This window comes from Paroedura picta, unplaced genomic scaffold, assembly GCF_049243985.1.
Source record: "Paroedura picta isolate Pp20150507F unplaced genomic scaffold, Ppicta_v3.0 Ppicta_v3_sca19, whole genome shotgun sequence".
NCBI classification, from domain to species: Eukaryota; Metazoa; Chordata; class Lepidosauria; order Squamata; family Gekkonidae; genus Paroedura; species Paroedura picta.
This window is the reverse complement of record NW_027518616.1, coordinates 913,426-930,596: the sequence shown is the minus strand read 5'-3', so window position 1 is coordinate 930,596 and position 17,171 is coordinate 913,426. Positions and strand designations below refer to the sequence as shown.

General features: G+C 44.5%; 1 protein-coding gene across 1 annotated transcript in view; it reads right to left on the bottom strand.

Annotated features, from left to right (window-relative positions):
* Nucleotides 1-1,649: 1,649 nt before the first annotated feature.
* LOC143828164 (calcitonin gene-related peptide type 1 receptor-like) overlaps nucleotides 1,650-17,171 on the bottom strand; it is a 150,681-nt gene continuing 135,159 nt past the window's right edge. Inside the window, 2 exon segments of the mRNA XM_077318416.1 lie at nucleotides 1,650-4,467; nucleotides 4,469-4,666. Coding sequence (XP_077174531.1) covers nucleotides 4,444-4,467; nucleotides 4,469-4,666 — 222 coding nt within the window. The 3' untranslated portion in view covers nucleotides 1,650-4,443.

The following is a 17,171-nucleotide window of genomic DNA, read 5'->3' as shown; positions in this document are numbered from 1 at the left end:
TTCGGCTGCAGTCCTGCACAAAAGCTTCCATTCACTTTGAGTGGATTTAAGCAGACAGACTGCCCACAGGAGTGCATTCAGTTTTTGAGATCTGAAGCTCAGGCTAGGCAGGCCCTAGCCCCTCACTATGTCCACGGTTGCCAAGCAACATAGCCTAGTACTATAGGTTCATCCAATTTCTGATCAGAGGCAGTGATCCAATAGTGGAATGGATCCTTCTCCAGCACAGCAGGGGATCCTCTACACTAACCAAATAATTGTTATTGCCTAGTCAGGAGCAAGACAGACCAGAGATCCATTCCGCACAGGTTTAATGTAGCAGGAGTGTGGCAAATTGTAATCGCTACTAATTTGCAGTTATGCACGACGTTGCACACAATCTGCCACACTCCTGAAACCGATCAGCAAAAAGAGCTTCGTTGTAGCGCTTAAAGGGAAATCCCAAAAAGTGGGTTCATCCTCCGAAAAGCGCTACACTCTTGCAAGCAATCTGCAACAGTTCTGAAAAAGACCTGTGCGTTCCTATTGTTGCGGTTTCAGCAAAGTCCCTCCCCCTGGCTCTTTCCTCTGATCTTCCGGCGAAGCAATCGCCATTTTTTTTTCTCGGAGCGAGTGGAGAGCAACGGACCAACGATCCTTCATTCACCCAGCAAGGCTTCTCCGGCTGCAATCCCTCCACAGAGCTGCTTTAAGTCACCAAGCACAACAAAGCCCTGTTTGCAAGTTCCCTTTATTTTCGGCTGAAAATCGCGCCCATGCACGGGAGGGGGGGATTTTTTTTTCACTCGGAGGAGTGTGGCAACGATGAATCGCCAGCTCATACACCACCTGCCAGCTAGATGGGTCTCTCCGTTGCAAAGAATCAACACAGATTCGTTGCAATGTGTGTGTGTGTGTTTTTTTAAACCTGTCTTAAAGGGAAAGGGGCTTTTTGGGAGCATGATAACGGTCGCCCATTGGCTGTTCGTTTGAGTGACGGCCAGGGGTAGGACAAAGCACAGAAAAAATCGATTCCTTTCTAGCGATTTTTGGCGAGACCGGAAACCTGTGGGAAACAATTGCAACACTACTGAATTCAACTACAAAGGCAGGTACGCGTTACGCCGAATTCCACTATATTAAATTCCGGAATTGCTTAGTGTAAACAATTGGCCACATTGATTCTTGTGCGGAATGGGCCTTAGTCTTGTGTACTCATTCAATGTGCACACAGGGAATCATGCCCAAACTTGGCTGATGCCACACAGCTAAAGCTCACTTGCTATCTTTATGTTGTCAGCCAGGTTTCCAAACCACAGGAAATCTGAGCAACAGCCTAGTCTTTGTGACTTAACCTTCTGATCTAGGAGAGACATAGCATCTTGAGGTATTAACTGCACTGTAGGGTTTTTTTTTAACTAAATAAAAACTAGGGATACTAGTCCCCAGGTAAGACCTGAGGACTCCCTGGTTTTACAGCTCATCTACAGGCAACAGAGATCAGTTCCCCTGGAGAAAATGGCTGCTTAGGAGGGTAGACTCCATAGTAATGTACTCCACTGAGGTCCCTCCCCACCCCAAATATTGCGCACTACCTGCTCCACTCCCTATGTCTCCAGGTATTTCCCAACCCAGAGCTTGCAACCCTAAAGAGAAGCAACATCCTTGAGGCAAGCAAAATACCTGATTTCTTTATTAAATCCAAATCCAAAATGGTTTCTACTTTAAATTCATAGCTCAGATTGTACATATAGCAGAAACAGGCATTTCCAGTCACCAACAGGGAAAATGTATCCCCTTGTAGAATAAGCATGGGGAAACAGATGTCACCATCTCTATTCCTGTATCGTTAATGGGGTTGCCCATTTCCAAGTGGAGAAAAATATGACAAACGGTGGGAGGCAAAAGAGTAAAAATATTTGATGCTCTACTTTTCAGAAAAACAAACAGTTAAAAGTGGGGTATAAAAAGCAACTCTTCTTCTATTTAATGCTCAACTTTCCAGAAAAATGAACAGCAGAGTCGAAAACAATGATCAACCATAGAACTAGCACAGACTCAATAAGATTATCATTCCAGTTCCATAATGTAAACTAGAAAATTGAAGCGTTCATTCGCAAAAGTAAATTTTCACAACTGAACAGCATCCAGTACAAAACTGTTTTTAAAAACAATTCTTCATCATAATCTATTACAATATCAGCATCCAAGAGCTTTAATTAATTAATTAATTAATTAAGATTTATATACCGCCCTCCCCGAAGGCTTTACTTCGAAGAATGAATGCTTCAATTCTCTAACTTACATTCTGGAGCTGCTATGATACTCTTACAGAGGCTGTGCTAGTTCTAAGTTTGATCATTATTTTTGTCTCTGCTGTTCATTTTTCTGGAAAGCTGAGCATTAAATAGAAGAAGAGTTGGTTTTTATGCCCCACTTTTCACTGTCCAAAGGAGTCTCAAAGCAGCTTACAATCACCTTCCCTTCCTCTCCCCACAACAGGCACCTTGTGAGGAAGGTGAGGCTGAGAGAGTTCTGAGAGAGACTGCTCTGTGAGAACAGCACTATCAGGACTGTGACAAGCCCAAAGTTACCCAGCTGGCTGCATGTGGAGGAGTGGAGAATCAAACCTGACTCTCCAGATTAGAAGCTGCTGCTGGCTTCCCAGTATACCACGCTAGTAATATTTTTACTATTTTGCTTCTCATGGTTTTTCATAGCTTACACCTCTACCATGTGGCCCATTCATTTCATAACTTCCAGCTGATGGCTGGAGATCTCCTGGTATTAGAACTGATTTCCAGGTAACAGAGATGAGTTCTGAAACAAAATAGGGAAGGAAAAAGAAACTCAACCTGCAAAACAAGCTAGAACCACAAAGGTTGAGAAGTCTAAAAGTTATTACCATAAAATCTATTAAATACAAATTTTATTGCACCGTGCTAAAGGTCAATTAAAAACAATCTCAGTAGAAAATATACAAAATCGCTATGAGCAACACAATATATGCATTCCTATCCAAATGGATCTTCTCCACAGGTCAATTACAAAGCCACACACACACAAATATCCGTGAACAACAACAAAAGTTTACAGCCATGAAGGTTGAATCAAAGTATGTGTATATTGTGATGGACATAATTCATAGTCACCAGGTTAATTTTCCCAAAGGACACCATTCTATTCACCTTTCCTGGACTGAAGTAAAAACTCTATGTATGGCTGTGTGCATATCAAAATAGAATAGATTTATATGATAATTTTTAGACTTCTCAACCTTTTTGACTCCTCACAGAGATCAATTCACCTGGAGAAATGGCCACTTTGGACGGTGGGCTGTTTGGGATCACAGCCCACTGCAGCTTCTCCCCTCCCCCAGACCTTGCTCCTCAGGCTCCACCCTGAAAATCTCTGGGGCATTTCCCAACCCAGAGCTGGCTATCTTAATCATTCATCCTTACACCTGCAAGAGAATGTGAGGAGTGGGTGAATATGACTATGCTCTTGGTTATAAGATGCACCATGTGGAAGCTGAAGGAAAAGAAGGCGCCCCCACCTGCCCAAATTCAGCCCTTGGGTTTCCACAGCGTTTGCTATATCCTCAATTTAAGACAAAGGTTCAAATGAGGCAACTCATTTGCTTCAGTCTAGCTGACGTTAGTCACAATGGACTTAAGGCCCATGCCTGCTTGCTAAGAAGAAAGGCCCACTCAGTTCCATTGGCTATTGTTCCAAGCCAGGTTTCAGCATACGTTCCCTTCACTAATTTTAATGAGGTTGGAGCTCTGATCCCCACTGCAGAGCCATTATCAATGACAATTCATCTTTGTCTGAGTAAATGTCGCCCAACCCTCTTGAACTGTATTTTGCAATAATTACATCTGCTTTCAAGGCTTATTTTAGGTTGCATTTGTTGGCTACACTTAAGACAACAAAATATGATGTAGTATTTACAAAGCTTTTTGTGTGTGAGCAAAACAAAATGGCCTCAAAGACAACCCAGTCGTGATACAAACTTCTGAGAAAACAGGAAACCGTCTCTGATTCCCTTCATACAAAATAATTGCCCACTTTGTCTACACAGTAGAAACTGAAAAGGCAAAAAGTTTACATACTTTGATACATATATGCACAAAATATATACATATATGCATGTACCTGGAACTGGACTGACCCCAATTAAAATTTCAACCAGTTTCCCCCTGACTGTTAGGAATCAGAGGTCAAAGTTTAAAATATCCGTTGCATGGGTGTGACCAGCTCCAGTATAAACAAGAAAGGAGAACACACACATACTCACATGGGATACGCTAATGCATATGCCCAAGTGAGAAGCAATCTGAAATTCATGACATCCTTCAAGAATATCCATGTTGGTATCTTGACAAGCAAAGTCCTCTTGGGGTTATCCACTCAAAAATATTTTTGGGAAGAGGGCAGGAAGAACAAGAGTTTTTCTTGTGATCAGCCATACAACTTTTCAGCTTTAAATAACCACATTATCCTTGTCAAGGCAGGCTTTCCCATTTAAATGTTCACTGGCACAGTCATGATTGTAGGTGAAGCTCTGAGCATCTGTGATGGAGGAGACTGTGTAGGACGCGGAACGAATTGTGTCCGAGTGAGCAAAGCTGTTATCAAACTGGATCCGGTATTGATTCCAGTGTCTTCGGATAACGGACTGGACCTGTTTCCAAGGAACAGGAAAACAATAAAAAAGATGTACATTTAAACTTAGGATTCATTCTTCTCATTGTTCTACTGATGCAATTTTTTAACAACAACCAACACCTTTACTGGCATATAAAATATTTACAAAATATATAATAAGACAAATCGAGATACAGACATTTCCCCAAAGCCTAGCAACTAACTGCAAAAATGTCATCACCCTGTGAGTTATATCAGGAAAGAAGTGATATCTTATTGTGATCAGAGTAACCATTTCATTTAATTGAAAATGCATTGCGGACTTGGCCCAGATGGCATCATGTATAGAGCGGTATAGGAAAAGATGTTGTATAGTTTCAATTAGGATTGTGTGCAGCATGTGTGTGTGTTGAGTTATGCACTGGCACCCATGCCTCCCCTCCCCCCTGCAGTGTAGCACTGGCTGCGTCGGCCTGGAACGGCCAATTCGGATGCTGCCGCACACAACCCTTTCGATACAGTCATGTTTGCATGGACAGTGTCTGCATGTGTATCGGATTTTCTGAAATCTCCAGGCCACCACGGCTGATAGTAGGATATTAACCCTAGCAAGCATATAGATCTTGCATTGCTGTGCAATGCATTATCAGATGATAATAAAAAGCTAGATCAGGGCGGTTCGTAAGGAAAGTCATTTTCATCTGCACAATATTGAAGGAAGCACAACATCTTGATTATCTGCTGAAAGGAGCTTTGATTCTTGAAAACTTATACTTCAAAAATATTGTCAGTCTCTAAACCTAACCATTCTGCTGAAATCCAACACAGCTGCCCTCTGAAAATACCTTGGTTTTGTTATTTCATACCTAGCCCTGGCAATTAATTTTTAACAGGGATAAGCAACCCTGCCTCCCGTAAGACCAGAGACAATCAACAAGGGTCTTCTCTTGGGTGTGACTCCCCCACTTAAAAAACAGGGTCCAAGCCAATAGGAGCAAATGGCTGAGATGTCTCAAGGGAGAATGCTGCCAAAGCTTTATGCTGAGGAGGCAGCAGAAAAAAACATTCCCCTACATCCAGTCACTTACAATATTAACTCCCCAGAAGGCCAGCCAATGTTTCTAGGTTGCTTAGCAATGCAACAAATGACCTAATCTAAAGGGCCATGAGAGATAATTAGATGGCTTCTAGATGGTTTGGCCATTAATGATAATTAGAGCTAGGATACCCAAATTATCGACGGACTTCTTTAAGATGACATACGTAGTGTGTAAATTGCTTGTTGGTCTTGCCATCCATCACCCACTTTCTTGCCTTGAAAGCACTGAAGCATGTCTCCATGACGACAGTGACTAATCCAGATGCTCCCTCTCTACCCTGGTGCCATTTCTCTAGGTGCTTTAAGCCATGTTGTGGCCCCCGAAGGTACTCCCCCCCCTTATCCATCACTGATGTGCTTAATCTCTACTAAACCTTCACTAGCTACACTCTCTAAAACTTTGCCTTGTGTAATTACTCAGAGAAGTTCAAACTGTCCCATCTGTGAGAAATCAGAGAATCGCTCCATGAAGAATCCCTTAACAAGAAGAAGAAGAAGAAGAAGAAGAAGAGTTGGTTCTTATATGCCGCTTTTCCCTACCCGAAGGAGGCTCAAAGCCTTCCCATTCCTCTCCCCACAACAGACACCCTGTGGGGTGGGTGAAGCTGAGAGAGCCCTGATATCACTGCCCGGTCAGAACAGTTTTATCAGTGCCGTGGCGAGCCCAAGGTCACCCAGCTGGTTGCATGTGGGGGAGCGCAGAATCAAACCCGGCATGCCAGATTAGAAGTCCACACTCCTAACCACTACACCAAACTGGCTCTTGAAACAAGAGATTCAAATATTTACAAACAAATAAAGATGACTGCTGTTTCAATATGATAGGAAACGGCTATAAAACAAATTATCTGTACAATCAAGGAGCAAAGGAAAGAGACTTTGAGAATGATTGGTAGCTCAAGGCTTATCTACATAGTTATTTTTTCTTGTTTTTATTTAAAACCAGACAAGAGGGTCACACAGCTTCCAAACAGACTCCCCCCCCCATAGTACTATGGAAAAGAAATTGCTTCCTACACTTGGTTGTCAGAGCCTGTTGCCAGAGAGAGGTGGCCAATACATCCAATCCAAATAATAATAAAAGAGAATCTGCAATATTCCATATTAAAATGTGCCATTAATAAGCTATAATTATCTTACTGATCAATATCCACAATATTAAAAAGAAACCTGAAAAGAACACTACATTTTCAGACAGATTTGTGAAGGAACAAACACTTAACCTTTTGCAATGTGGCTCAGCTTATGGTTACGTGGTTTCATTTTTTTCTTTTTGCTCATACCTAGTTATTAGTGTTCTTTCTCCATTTTTTAAAATATTGTGAATATTGTTGTTAATTATATTTTATTAATGCCATTTTAATACAGTATTGCAGATCCCTTAAAGCGATATGAGGAGGTATCATTATATTATTAATACATGACTTTCTTTCTCACTGCAACATTAAACAATATTTTTTTGCTTTTGAAAATGCACTTTTCAAGATTGCTTTATAAAGGAGGAGACCAGTATGGAGGGATTGGGGTGCACAGAACATCTTTGACCCTTTTGTTTTTAGCCATTTTCTTTTGGAAAAGAGCCTGATCTCCTGATCTGTTCCACCTATACTGGGGGGAAAGTGAGTTCTCCCCAGCATGATCAAAAGCCGGGGGGGGGGGAACAGTAGAGGAAGAAATGATTAAAGTTCCCTTCTCTACCCATGCCATTCTCCTCCTTTCTCCTCCTTAGAAAAGCAACCCAAGAAGTTGCATTTGAAACAGAAAAAATATCAATAACATATAAAGGCGGGAACGTACTTCTGATAAAGTGTTGAATGTTCCAAAACCTCCTGGCAGAGCCTTGCCCATGCAAGGAGGCTTTGAAAGGTTCGGCACACTGGCCAAAGCATGCCCCCCCCCCCACACACCACCTTCACAAAGCTGCCTGTGAAGGTAGAGAGGAGCATTTAAAGGGAGCAAGAGGCATCTTGCTGGCTGACAATGATAGCCATGCCACCTGATCCTTTTGCATTCCTCCCCAAGCTGAAGGATGCAGCTGTCATTATCAGCTGGTAGGCAGGCACCCAGTCCCTTTAAATCCCTCCCTTTAAATCCCTCCAGGCAAAGCTGCCTGGAAAGGTGGGGGGTCGGGATTTAAAGGTAGTGGGCCGCTGCTAACCAGCTGCAAATGACAGACTCATTTGCCAATTCCTTTACATTCCTCCCCAAGCGGCTGTTATTCTCATCCCCCGACATAGTACCCACTGCATTCCAGCATGCAGTGGGTTTTATGACTAGTTTAACATAAAAAATAAGCATAAACACAAAAGGAATTGCAATGTATAGATAAGCACGCAGCCTCTGAAATGAAGTCCTGTCAGTTCCTTGGATGGGACACTTAGCTGGAAAAAGTCCATCCCAAGCAATAAGGGGAAAGGACAGGATGCCAATGTATTAAACATACATTGTACAAGTATACAGGCCAATTTCAGGCAATCAGTGGGGAGTGGGAGGGGAGGGAGCTAGTCCTCTTAAAATCTATGATTCAGCTTACCCTGGCAAGATCTGATTTGCATTTACATAAAGATGACAGGAAATCATTTTCCTGAACAAAGTTCCACATGTTTTTCCTACCTTGGGTAAAAATACCTCGGGTAGAATTAGATGAAGGCACCCATGGCCTATTTGTTTGTCCTCTTGCTGGAAGGATGTTGTGTTTTATGATTGTTTCCGTTCATACAATAGGGCAGGCCACCTGTACAACAGGACCTTGGATTTATTTACCACGGGCCTTAATAGGATGGAAATTGAATCTAGCTCTTCCAAAAAAGAGCCAATAGCATGACTGAAATACTGGAATATATGCATTGTTAAGAAGTGGGTTTGGAAGGGCAGGGCAGGAAGAACTACTGTTTAAAACTCATCAGCTGCCCTAATTGAAAACCAAGGTCTCAAAGCTAACTAACTAACTAATATAATATAAATTATTATAACTAACTAATATAATATAAATTCTATTTAAAGAAATGTGAAAAGACGTGTATCTTTTCACAAATGGTGCCAGACATATATAAAGGGGTATAAATGGGAATGGGTTTGATCAGGAGTCTCCAAAATTTCTGAGCCTGAGGGGATTCTTGGACTTCTGGCATAGTACTATGAGTGCTGCCACAAAATAGCTCCCGCAAAATGGCTGCCACAAGAAGAACAGCCACCCATAAAATGGCTGTAGCCTACTTTCAGTCACACAGTAGATGATAGATAGATAGATAGATGATATATAGATGATAGATAGATAGATAGATAGATAGATAGATAGATAGATAGATAGATAGATAGATAGATAGATAGATAGATAGATAGATAGATAGATAGATGGAAAGATAGAAATTTTATTACGGTTTGCACCAGACATATAACAGGGGAAATTATACAATGGATCTCAGATATTATATATTGGATTTTTAAAACTAGAGCAGAAATAGCTTTGAGCCTGAAACAAGATCCTCATGGCGGACCCTACCAGCTTTACATACTACATACTATTGAACAAAATTTAGCAACAGGTTTGGTGATTTTGGGGGATTCATCAGACAGTAATTTATTGATAAGGTCTGTGTTATGTGTTACAGTTTGTTGTAACGTTTGCTTTACAAAGGGATGGATGAACTCAGCTTGGGCCTCGGCAAAGAAAGGACAGTACAGAAAAACGTGTTCAAGGTCTTCAACCTGGCCAGAATTACAGGGGCATGTTCTCTCAGGGAAGGGGATCCTTTTATACTTCCCTTCCAATACTGCTGGGGATAGTGCCATGCACCTAGCTGGGGTAAAGGCTCTTCTGTGAGTGTTACTTTCTAGAGTAAAAAGATATGAGGCGGGAAAAAGAATATATCTGTTACTGAGCGGTGACCTAAAGATGGGGGAACTAGAAAGGTCTGCTGGCCACTTAGTATCTTGAATTCTTTGTTTTATCATTTTTTTAGCTGAGTCCATACCTGCCAAAAGTAAAGCATGTAAGGAAAAGCCAAGACATTCAAACTTCTGTCTAACCGCCACTAACCAGCTAGATTGAAAACTATCCTCTAAAATTAAGGGTAGTAGACCACTGGGGTTGAAAATCAGCTTTAGCCAGAGATGAAGAGAGGAAATTACAACCCTCGACCTCAACTTTCAGTATTCTAGTCTTCAACTGGACCAGGGAGTTTGACACACACCTGGGAACTTGTAAAACTGCTTTCAGGAATTTGGTTTGTACCCGTTCAAATGGGGTAAAGCAGGTGGCTGGAGGGCCTACGAATGTGCCGTAAAGCAGTTGGGCTAGAGTCTTGGCCTGATAGACTTTAAGAGCAGCCGGGATACAGTGGCCACCCTTATTCTGTAGGAACTTAAGAATGTTGTGTGCACACCTGGCTCCTATGTCAGCAAGATGGTTACTACGGGCAAATTTTGAGCCGTTTGCCTGCAGAACCATTCCTAGGTATTTAAAATGTTTTACCTGTTCTATACTGTGGTTGTTTATATGCCACTTTCTAGTTTTTTTGAAAGTGCCAAGAGCCATTATTATGGTTTTCTGATAATTAATTATTAGTTTCTCTTCTTCACAGTATACGGCAAGCTTAACTAGGGCTCTCCTTAGCCCAAGTGGAGTTCTGGATAGTGGTACGGCATCATATACAGAGTAACAAGGGGATGTTCCGTTGTGCTAGTTTTGACGGATGAAGGTCTGACCCTCTAAAAAAGTTAACCATATTATTTATGTAAAATATGAATAGCAGTGGGGCCAGTATACAACCCTGTCTCACTCCCCTAGTTGAGTTAATGGGTTCTGTTAAATGTCCTTTCCTGCTGCACCTGACCCCGAGGGTGGTACGATCATGCAAGGCTCTGATAAGTAAATAAAGCCTTCTAGCCACTGTTGATGCTTCATGCTTTGCCCAGAGTCGAGGATGAGAGATGGAGTCAAAGGCCACCTTGAGATCCACAAATGTGGCATACAGGGATAGTGGGCTATAATTTTCAATAATATGTTGCAGGGTTAGACAATTATCTAGTGTGGATCTGCCTTCCCTAAATCCTGCCTGTTCCTCTGCAATAATATTCTCTTGGTCAAGCCACGTCCTGAGATTATCTCCAAGGTGCCTAGCATAGAGTTTGCTAACAACTTTGCTAAACTGATGGGTCTATAGCATGCAGGGTCGTCTCTTTTACCTTTTTTGAAAAAGGGGACCACTACGGCTGTGCTCCACTCTTCTGGAAATAAACCAGTCTTATCTAGAAGCATGAAGAGGGAGGCTAAAAATGGGACCCACCAGTTCTGATTCACCTTTATAAATTCAGGGAGAATAGCATCTATTCCAGGAGCCTTGCCTCTTTTTGACCGTTTATGCACTGAAAGTTTCATGCCAGGCTGCAGGCAGGAGTTTTAGTCGTGGCAGGTTGCTCTATCTCTTTCTGCACCCACACGGGGGAGCATTTGGCCTGGTGCACCTTATCCAGCCCCGATTTGTGCTCCTGCACGGGAGCTGGGGCAGTAAAGTTCCCAGTGCATAATCGGTCATTAGCTCACCAATGAGTGACTCAATTTCTGCATGAGAAACTGGGGGCCAGCTTGGCACTTTGTCAAGCTCTATAATGTAGGGCGGCATAGTGGCCCAGTGGTCTTTGTACATATTTCTGAAAAAGGCTACCCATTTTTCTGGGGGACTAAATGTGTCCAGTTTAGATAAGCTTTGGGAGTTCTGGCAAGATGTTAATTACCAAAAACTGGATGGATCCTTATCTTTCACAGCCTGGAAGAGTTGTCTCCATTGTTCTTTAGTATATTCTTTTTTCTTCTGGGTTACTAGAAGTTTGAATGCTTTCTTTTGGGTAACCAAACGGGCGTAGGCATCCTGTCTATCAGGGCCTCCTGTGCTAATGAATACATGGTATGTGGAGATGAGAGCTTTTTTGGCAGTTACACACAATTTATCAAATCAGGACTTGGAAGGCTTACAGGGTTTCCCCCTTCTTTTAAAAGTTTTATCTGATAACACAGATTTAAATTTTAGAATAAAATTCTGATAAACAGATAGTGGGTCCACTGAGGCATCTAAACCAGTAAAAGCTGAGCAATAGGCTTGAAGATCTAGGGATGCTAGCATGGCTTTCAGGTTGCTGTCAATCTGGGGTGACCATCTAGCTCGGCAACCTAGGCGTTCAGTAGAATTAATTGAGGTAGAGTATAAGAATTTGAGAGAGAAGTGGGCAGATTGTACTAAGGGAGTCAGCTGGAGAAAGAGAGGAAAATGATCCCCCTCCAAAAATGGTAGAACCTGAAAATTCTTAATATCCTGTAAAAGTGAAGAGCACGTCAGCATATAGTCCACTGTACTAGATCTGCTATCTGACATAAAAGTGTGCTCCCCAGGTAATGAGCCATTTATAATATGCAGACTAAGTCTGTAGGCCAATTTGGCTAGACAGGAGCCTGCTAGGTTGCAGTGCTGGTCTTTGAAGGCTCTATGCAAGCATGAGCTGCCTGTGACCACGTCAAAGTCCTCAGGGAAGCTGGTATACTTTGCCTCCAGTGCACAGTTGTCAAAGCCCATTCTGGCGTTGAAATCACCAAGTAACAAAATCCTAGCTTCAGGGAGCTCCATGGCAAGGAAAGAGCTATAACTCTCTAGCTCAGACCAGTAACTAGTAGTCTGTGCATTACTTCGATGGGGTGGATGGTAGGCATTTATGGCAAGTAATTTACCTCAATCCCAACAGAGGACCACTGCCATGGCAGAGAGACCTAAACAGGGTTTCTCATTACATTTACAGTTCAGGTGAGTTGCTATGAGAATGCCCAACCCCCCCCCCCCCTTTTTAGTCTGCCAGGTCCCTTGCCTGGGGCGGCTTCCACTGTGAAAGAATGATAACCATTCAGTTCCAAGTCAGTGGAGGTCCAGGTTTCCTGGACAGCTATGATGTCGAAGTCCCACCTGTAGAAAGGGATTTCAGAATGGTTTGCTAGGCATGGAAACCATCCCACGATATTCCAGGAAATAATTTCTAGCAAGTTTGTTTGTCTTTGAGGCGGTTCTCTGTCCTGGGTTTCAGATGTTCCATCATTATCTGGGGGATTTTATGGGAAAACTGAAGTATCTGTGCAGCGATGAGAAACATCTAGTGAAGATGTTGCTGAGTGTAAAGGAGTCTTGTCAGATAGTGGACCTCGCAAAAATCCTGTCAACTATCTAGAGAACTAATCTATCTCTGCCACAGATCGGCTATATGGCATAAGGCCTTATTACTGTTGTCCATGTGTCTATGTCCAGAATTTCTTTCTGTTTTAAATTTTGTTTTAAGTATATCAAATCTTATGCCAATAAAGGTATCTGAATCTGAATCTGTCCTGGGTAGTCATTCAGTTGTAATCAACTCCAGTTGGCCTGTTGGATTGTTGAAGACACACCCATTCAGCGCAACAGAGTCCAACCTGGGGGGCTTTCCTTCACCTGATGGGAGTTGTTTTTCTTTTTCAGTTCCCTCTGTCAGTAAGGACAAGGTCTCTTCCTTGGATGTTTTAGGAGGCTCAGCCAGTTGGACAATAACTGAGTTCTGCGGTGAGGTTAACTTGGGGAGATCTTTTCCAAGCAGAGGGGCATTTGTGGTTTCCAGTAGTCTATTTCTGATTTCCTCCAGTCTGTCCGTTATTGCTTTTTGGTCTTCCATTAGCAGGAACCCAAAAGATTTCATCAGATCCTCCTCTACTGAGTTCTCTAAATTGGCATCTCTAGTAGAAGGCTTGTTTGAAAGATCAGTCCAATGTATTAGGTCTGGTTGAGATGGATCTACTGCACCGCCTTTTTGAGCTATTTTCGCTCTTTGCCTAGTCTTACTTTTAGACATTTTTGGGCAAAGGGGAGAAGTGATGGTGTTAAGGAAGACACGTGTTGGGAAAAGTCCTTTGTACCAGAGTTCCACTTTCTGTGCAAGCAGCAACGAAGAATTCTTGCAGTCCTAAAAGAGAGCAGCACTTTCTGCATCTGATTGGAGGTATTAAGAGTTTCTATTGTGAGTAAAAGAGCCTCTTGTGGCGCAGAGTGGTAAGGCAGCAGTTTGAAAGCTTTGCCCATGAGGCTGGGAGTTCAATCCCAGCAGCTGGCTCAAGGTTGACTCAGCCTTCCATCCTTCCGAGGTCGGTAAAATGAGTACCCAGCTTGCTGGGGGGTAAACGGTAATGACTGGGGAAGGCACTGGCAAATCACCCCATATTGAGTCTGCCATGAAAACGCTAGAGGGCGTCACCCCAAGGGTCAGACATGATCCAGTGCTTGCACAGGGGATACCTTTACCTTTTACCTTATTGTGAGTAAATCTATAGGGAAGGTGCTTTTCCTGAGTAGGTCATTCAGATGGTGCGTGACTGCACGCTTTGAATTCCACTTTGGTAGGTGTCCACTTAAAGGGCAGATTGTCGAGCACACTTTAGTGTCTTGTTATACCAAAGTTTGGAAGATGTTTTTCATTGTGAGGGTGTCAGGTTCCTGTTTAGGTTGTGTATAGGAAATGTTACAAGAGGAACTTCTACCTGACTTTCTCTCAGTTGCTAGGCCTGTTACCACCTGGGTAATCCTCTCCAGCTGTTCTTCCATACTCTTAATGGCGTTGAAAACAACTGTTTTAGCAGCTAGTTTCACCATTTCTGCCAATATCTCACAGTTGTTTGTAAAGTTGTCACTTGAAACCTTTTCCTCGTTTGCCCCAAAGAATTCATTCATAGCAGCTTCCCCTTCGGTTCTTTCAACTTTATGTTTAATCACCTTAGTTAACTCCTCCACTATACTCTCTTGAACTTTATCTGTGCTATCAGCTAGCGGGGCAAAATAATTAGTGACTGGCACGTTGTAAAAAACCGAAATCTCTGTTGGAAAAAAACTCCATTATTTTGATTTGCTTGCAAGCTGGGAGGCCGTTTAGTTCCTTCCTATCTTCCTTATCTCGCGTTGTCTTCCCGTTTCCCATATTCTGTTTTTAACTTAATTTGGCAGCTGGCCCTTCGCACTGGGAAATACAGTAGGATTAGTTTTCTGCTGGCTGGTAATTAAATCTTAAACACTAATAGTAAAATATTAAAAACCTGCAGAGCTGAAAGCGAAATTAGCATCTACCTCCTTCCTCCTTCCGCCGGAACTCCCAGTCACACAGTAAAGATTCCTGTGCTGTGGTGGCAGCCTCGAGGGCACATGAGGCTTGGGCATCAGTAGTCCCTATAGAGAGGACCAGGCGAGGGAGGACCAGGAGGGGCATGGCGCTGTGCCGCACACTATGCAGTAAGCCTTCCGCGGGCAATAGGAGCAGGCCAGCTACCACGGCACAGCCTTCCCCCAGCCGCCGCGGAGCGGACCTGCCACCGGCAGAAAGGGCTTTGCCTGGGCTGCGGAAGACAGGGGCACTTCCTGGCCAACTGCCCCTCCAAGAAGACCACGACGCCTGCACAGGAGAAGTCTCTGGGGAAAACTACACCGGGCAAGTCGGCCGGTGTTCCCGCCAAAGGCTTGGTCACAGGGAAGAAATCCGCGAAGGCTCTGCTGACCCCTTTCCTGGAGCCCATCATCTACCCGTCCTCCTCTACTAGCGGGAGTGGGGCGGAGGATGGAGGTGCCTCAGAGGAGCCATTGGGAAACGAGGACGACCTGCTGTGAGGTGGCCTTCCCAGCAGGTCCGAGGCAGGGGCAAGCGCTCGGTGAGTCCCATCCCCCTACTACTCCTCCCAGTGACTTTGACTCTTCCTGGGTAGGGGAGGAAAGTGGGGGTACAAAGCATTCTAGACTCTGGGTGTACCCGGATACTGATTAACCCACCACTAGTATGACCTTTGGGGTGGGAGTGGAGCCACTCCGCAAACTGCTCCATTATGCCCAAATGGATGGGAAATGCGTGCAAGGGTGGGAGGCGGTGTCTCGCACCCTGCCGCTGGACTTAGAAGTTCCAGAGTATTGGGAACGGATTCAGCCGGTGGTGACTCCTCGCGCAGCTTTCCCGTTTGTTCTGGGTCTGGACTGGTTGCATAAGCATGACCCCAGTGTGCGCTGGAGTCCTGAGTACTCAGGTTTACCGACCCAGGGTGTAGGTGGCACTGCAGGTGTGAAACGACGGGGCCCTCCTCGGAAGGGCAGCACGAGCATGCAGCAGTGTGTCGTGCCGGGCCACTGGGGTTGCCAAAAGACTATTGGGGCTTGCAGGATGTGTTTGCGGAAAAGGAGTGCGACTAGTTGCTGCCCCACCATGAAACAGATTGTGCCATTGAACTTAAAACAGGGGGAGCCTCTCCCCCGGGCCAAAGTGTACTCCATGAGCCCCATGGTTGAGTTGCGCTCTTTTCTGGACAAGAATCTTGCCTGAGGCTTCATCCGCCCCGGCCTGCATGGCCCCGCAACCTCCCCCATGGCAGCGCCAGTGCTTTTTGTAAAAAGAAAGGACAGTACCCTAAGATTGTGCACAGACTACAGGGGCCTGAATACTGTCTCTACGTCCAATGCCTACCCATTGCCTTTAATAAAAGACTTATTGGGCCACTTGGGGAGGGCACGGCGATTTGGGAAAAGGAAGCCACAGCAGTAAAACCCACCCTTTCTACCTGGCAGCATTGGCTAGAGGGATCCGCTCACCCCTTCGTAGTTTGGACAGACCATAAGAACCTACAGGCTTTGAAGCAGCCCCGCTGCCTGTCAGCGAAACAAATGCTGTGGGCAGAGTTTTCTCACGCTTCTACTTTACCTTAAAGCATCTGCCTGGCAAAATGAACTTTCTGGCTGATGCGCTGTCGCACCTCCCCCAATACGATTGCAAACGAGAGCCATTGGTTGACACTCTCTTCACATCCTCCCAACTGGGTTTGGCCGTAGTGACAAGATGCCAGGGGGCTGGCGGGCCCCCCTCCCCTGGAGGGTGGGTCCAGAAGGACGTCACTAGTGACCCAGAGTTTGCCCGCCTACGGCCGGAGCTTCAGGAGAAGGAGGGGTTGTTTTGCCGGGGGGACAGGCTGTTCGTGCCCGCGGCGGCGCGGAGGGACGTTTTGAAACTGTGTCATGATTCTAAAGCGGCAGGGCATTTTGGCTTTGTGAAAACTTTGCACCTAGTCCGGCGACACTACCGGTGGCCAACTCTTCACAAGGACGTGGAACTGTATGTGCAAGGGCGCCCTGTGTGCCTCACTGCCAAATCGGCGGGGGGAAAGAAAAAGGGGTTGTTGCAACCCCTGCCCACTCCTTTAGCTCCCTGGAAGGAGATCACTATGGACTTCATTACGGACCTCCCGCCCAGGCATGGGAAAACTGTCATTTGGGTGGTGGCATTTTTAAAGCAGGCACATTTCATCCCATGTGCAGGGCTGCCCTCCACCTCCAAGCTCACCTCCCTGTTTGTTGAACACATGTAAGGACTGCATGGAATCCCAGGGCGTATTTTGACAGACAAAGGATCACAGTTC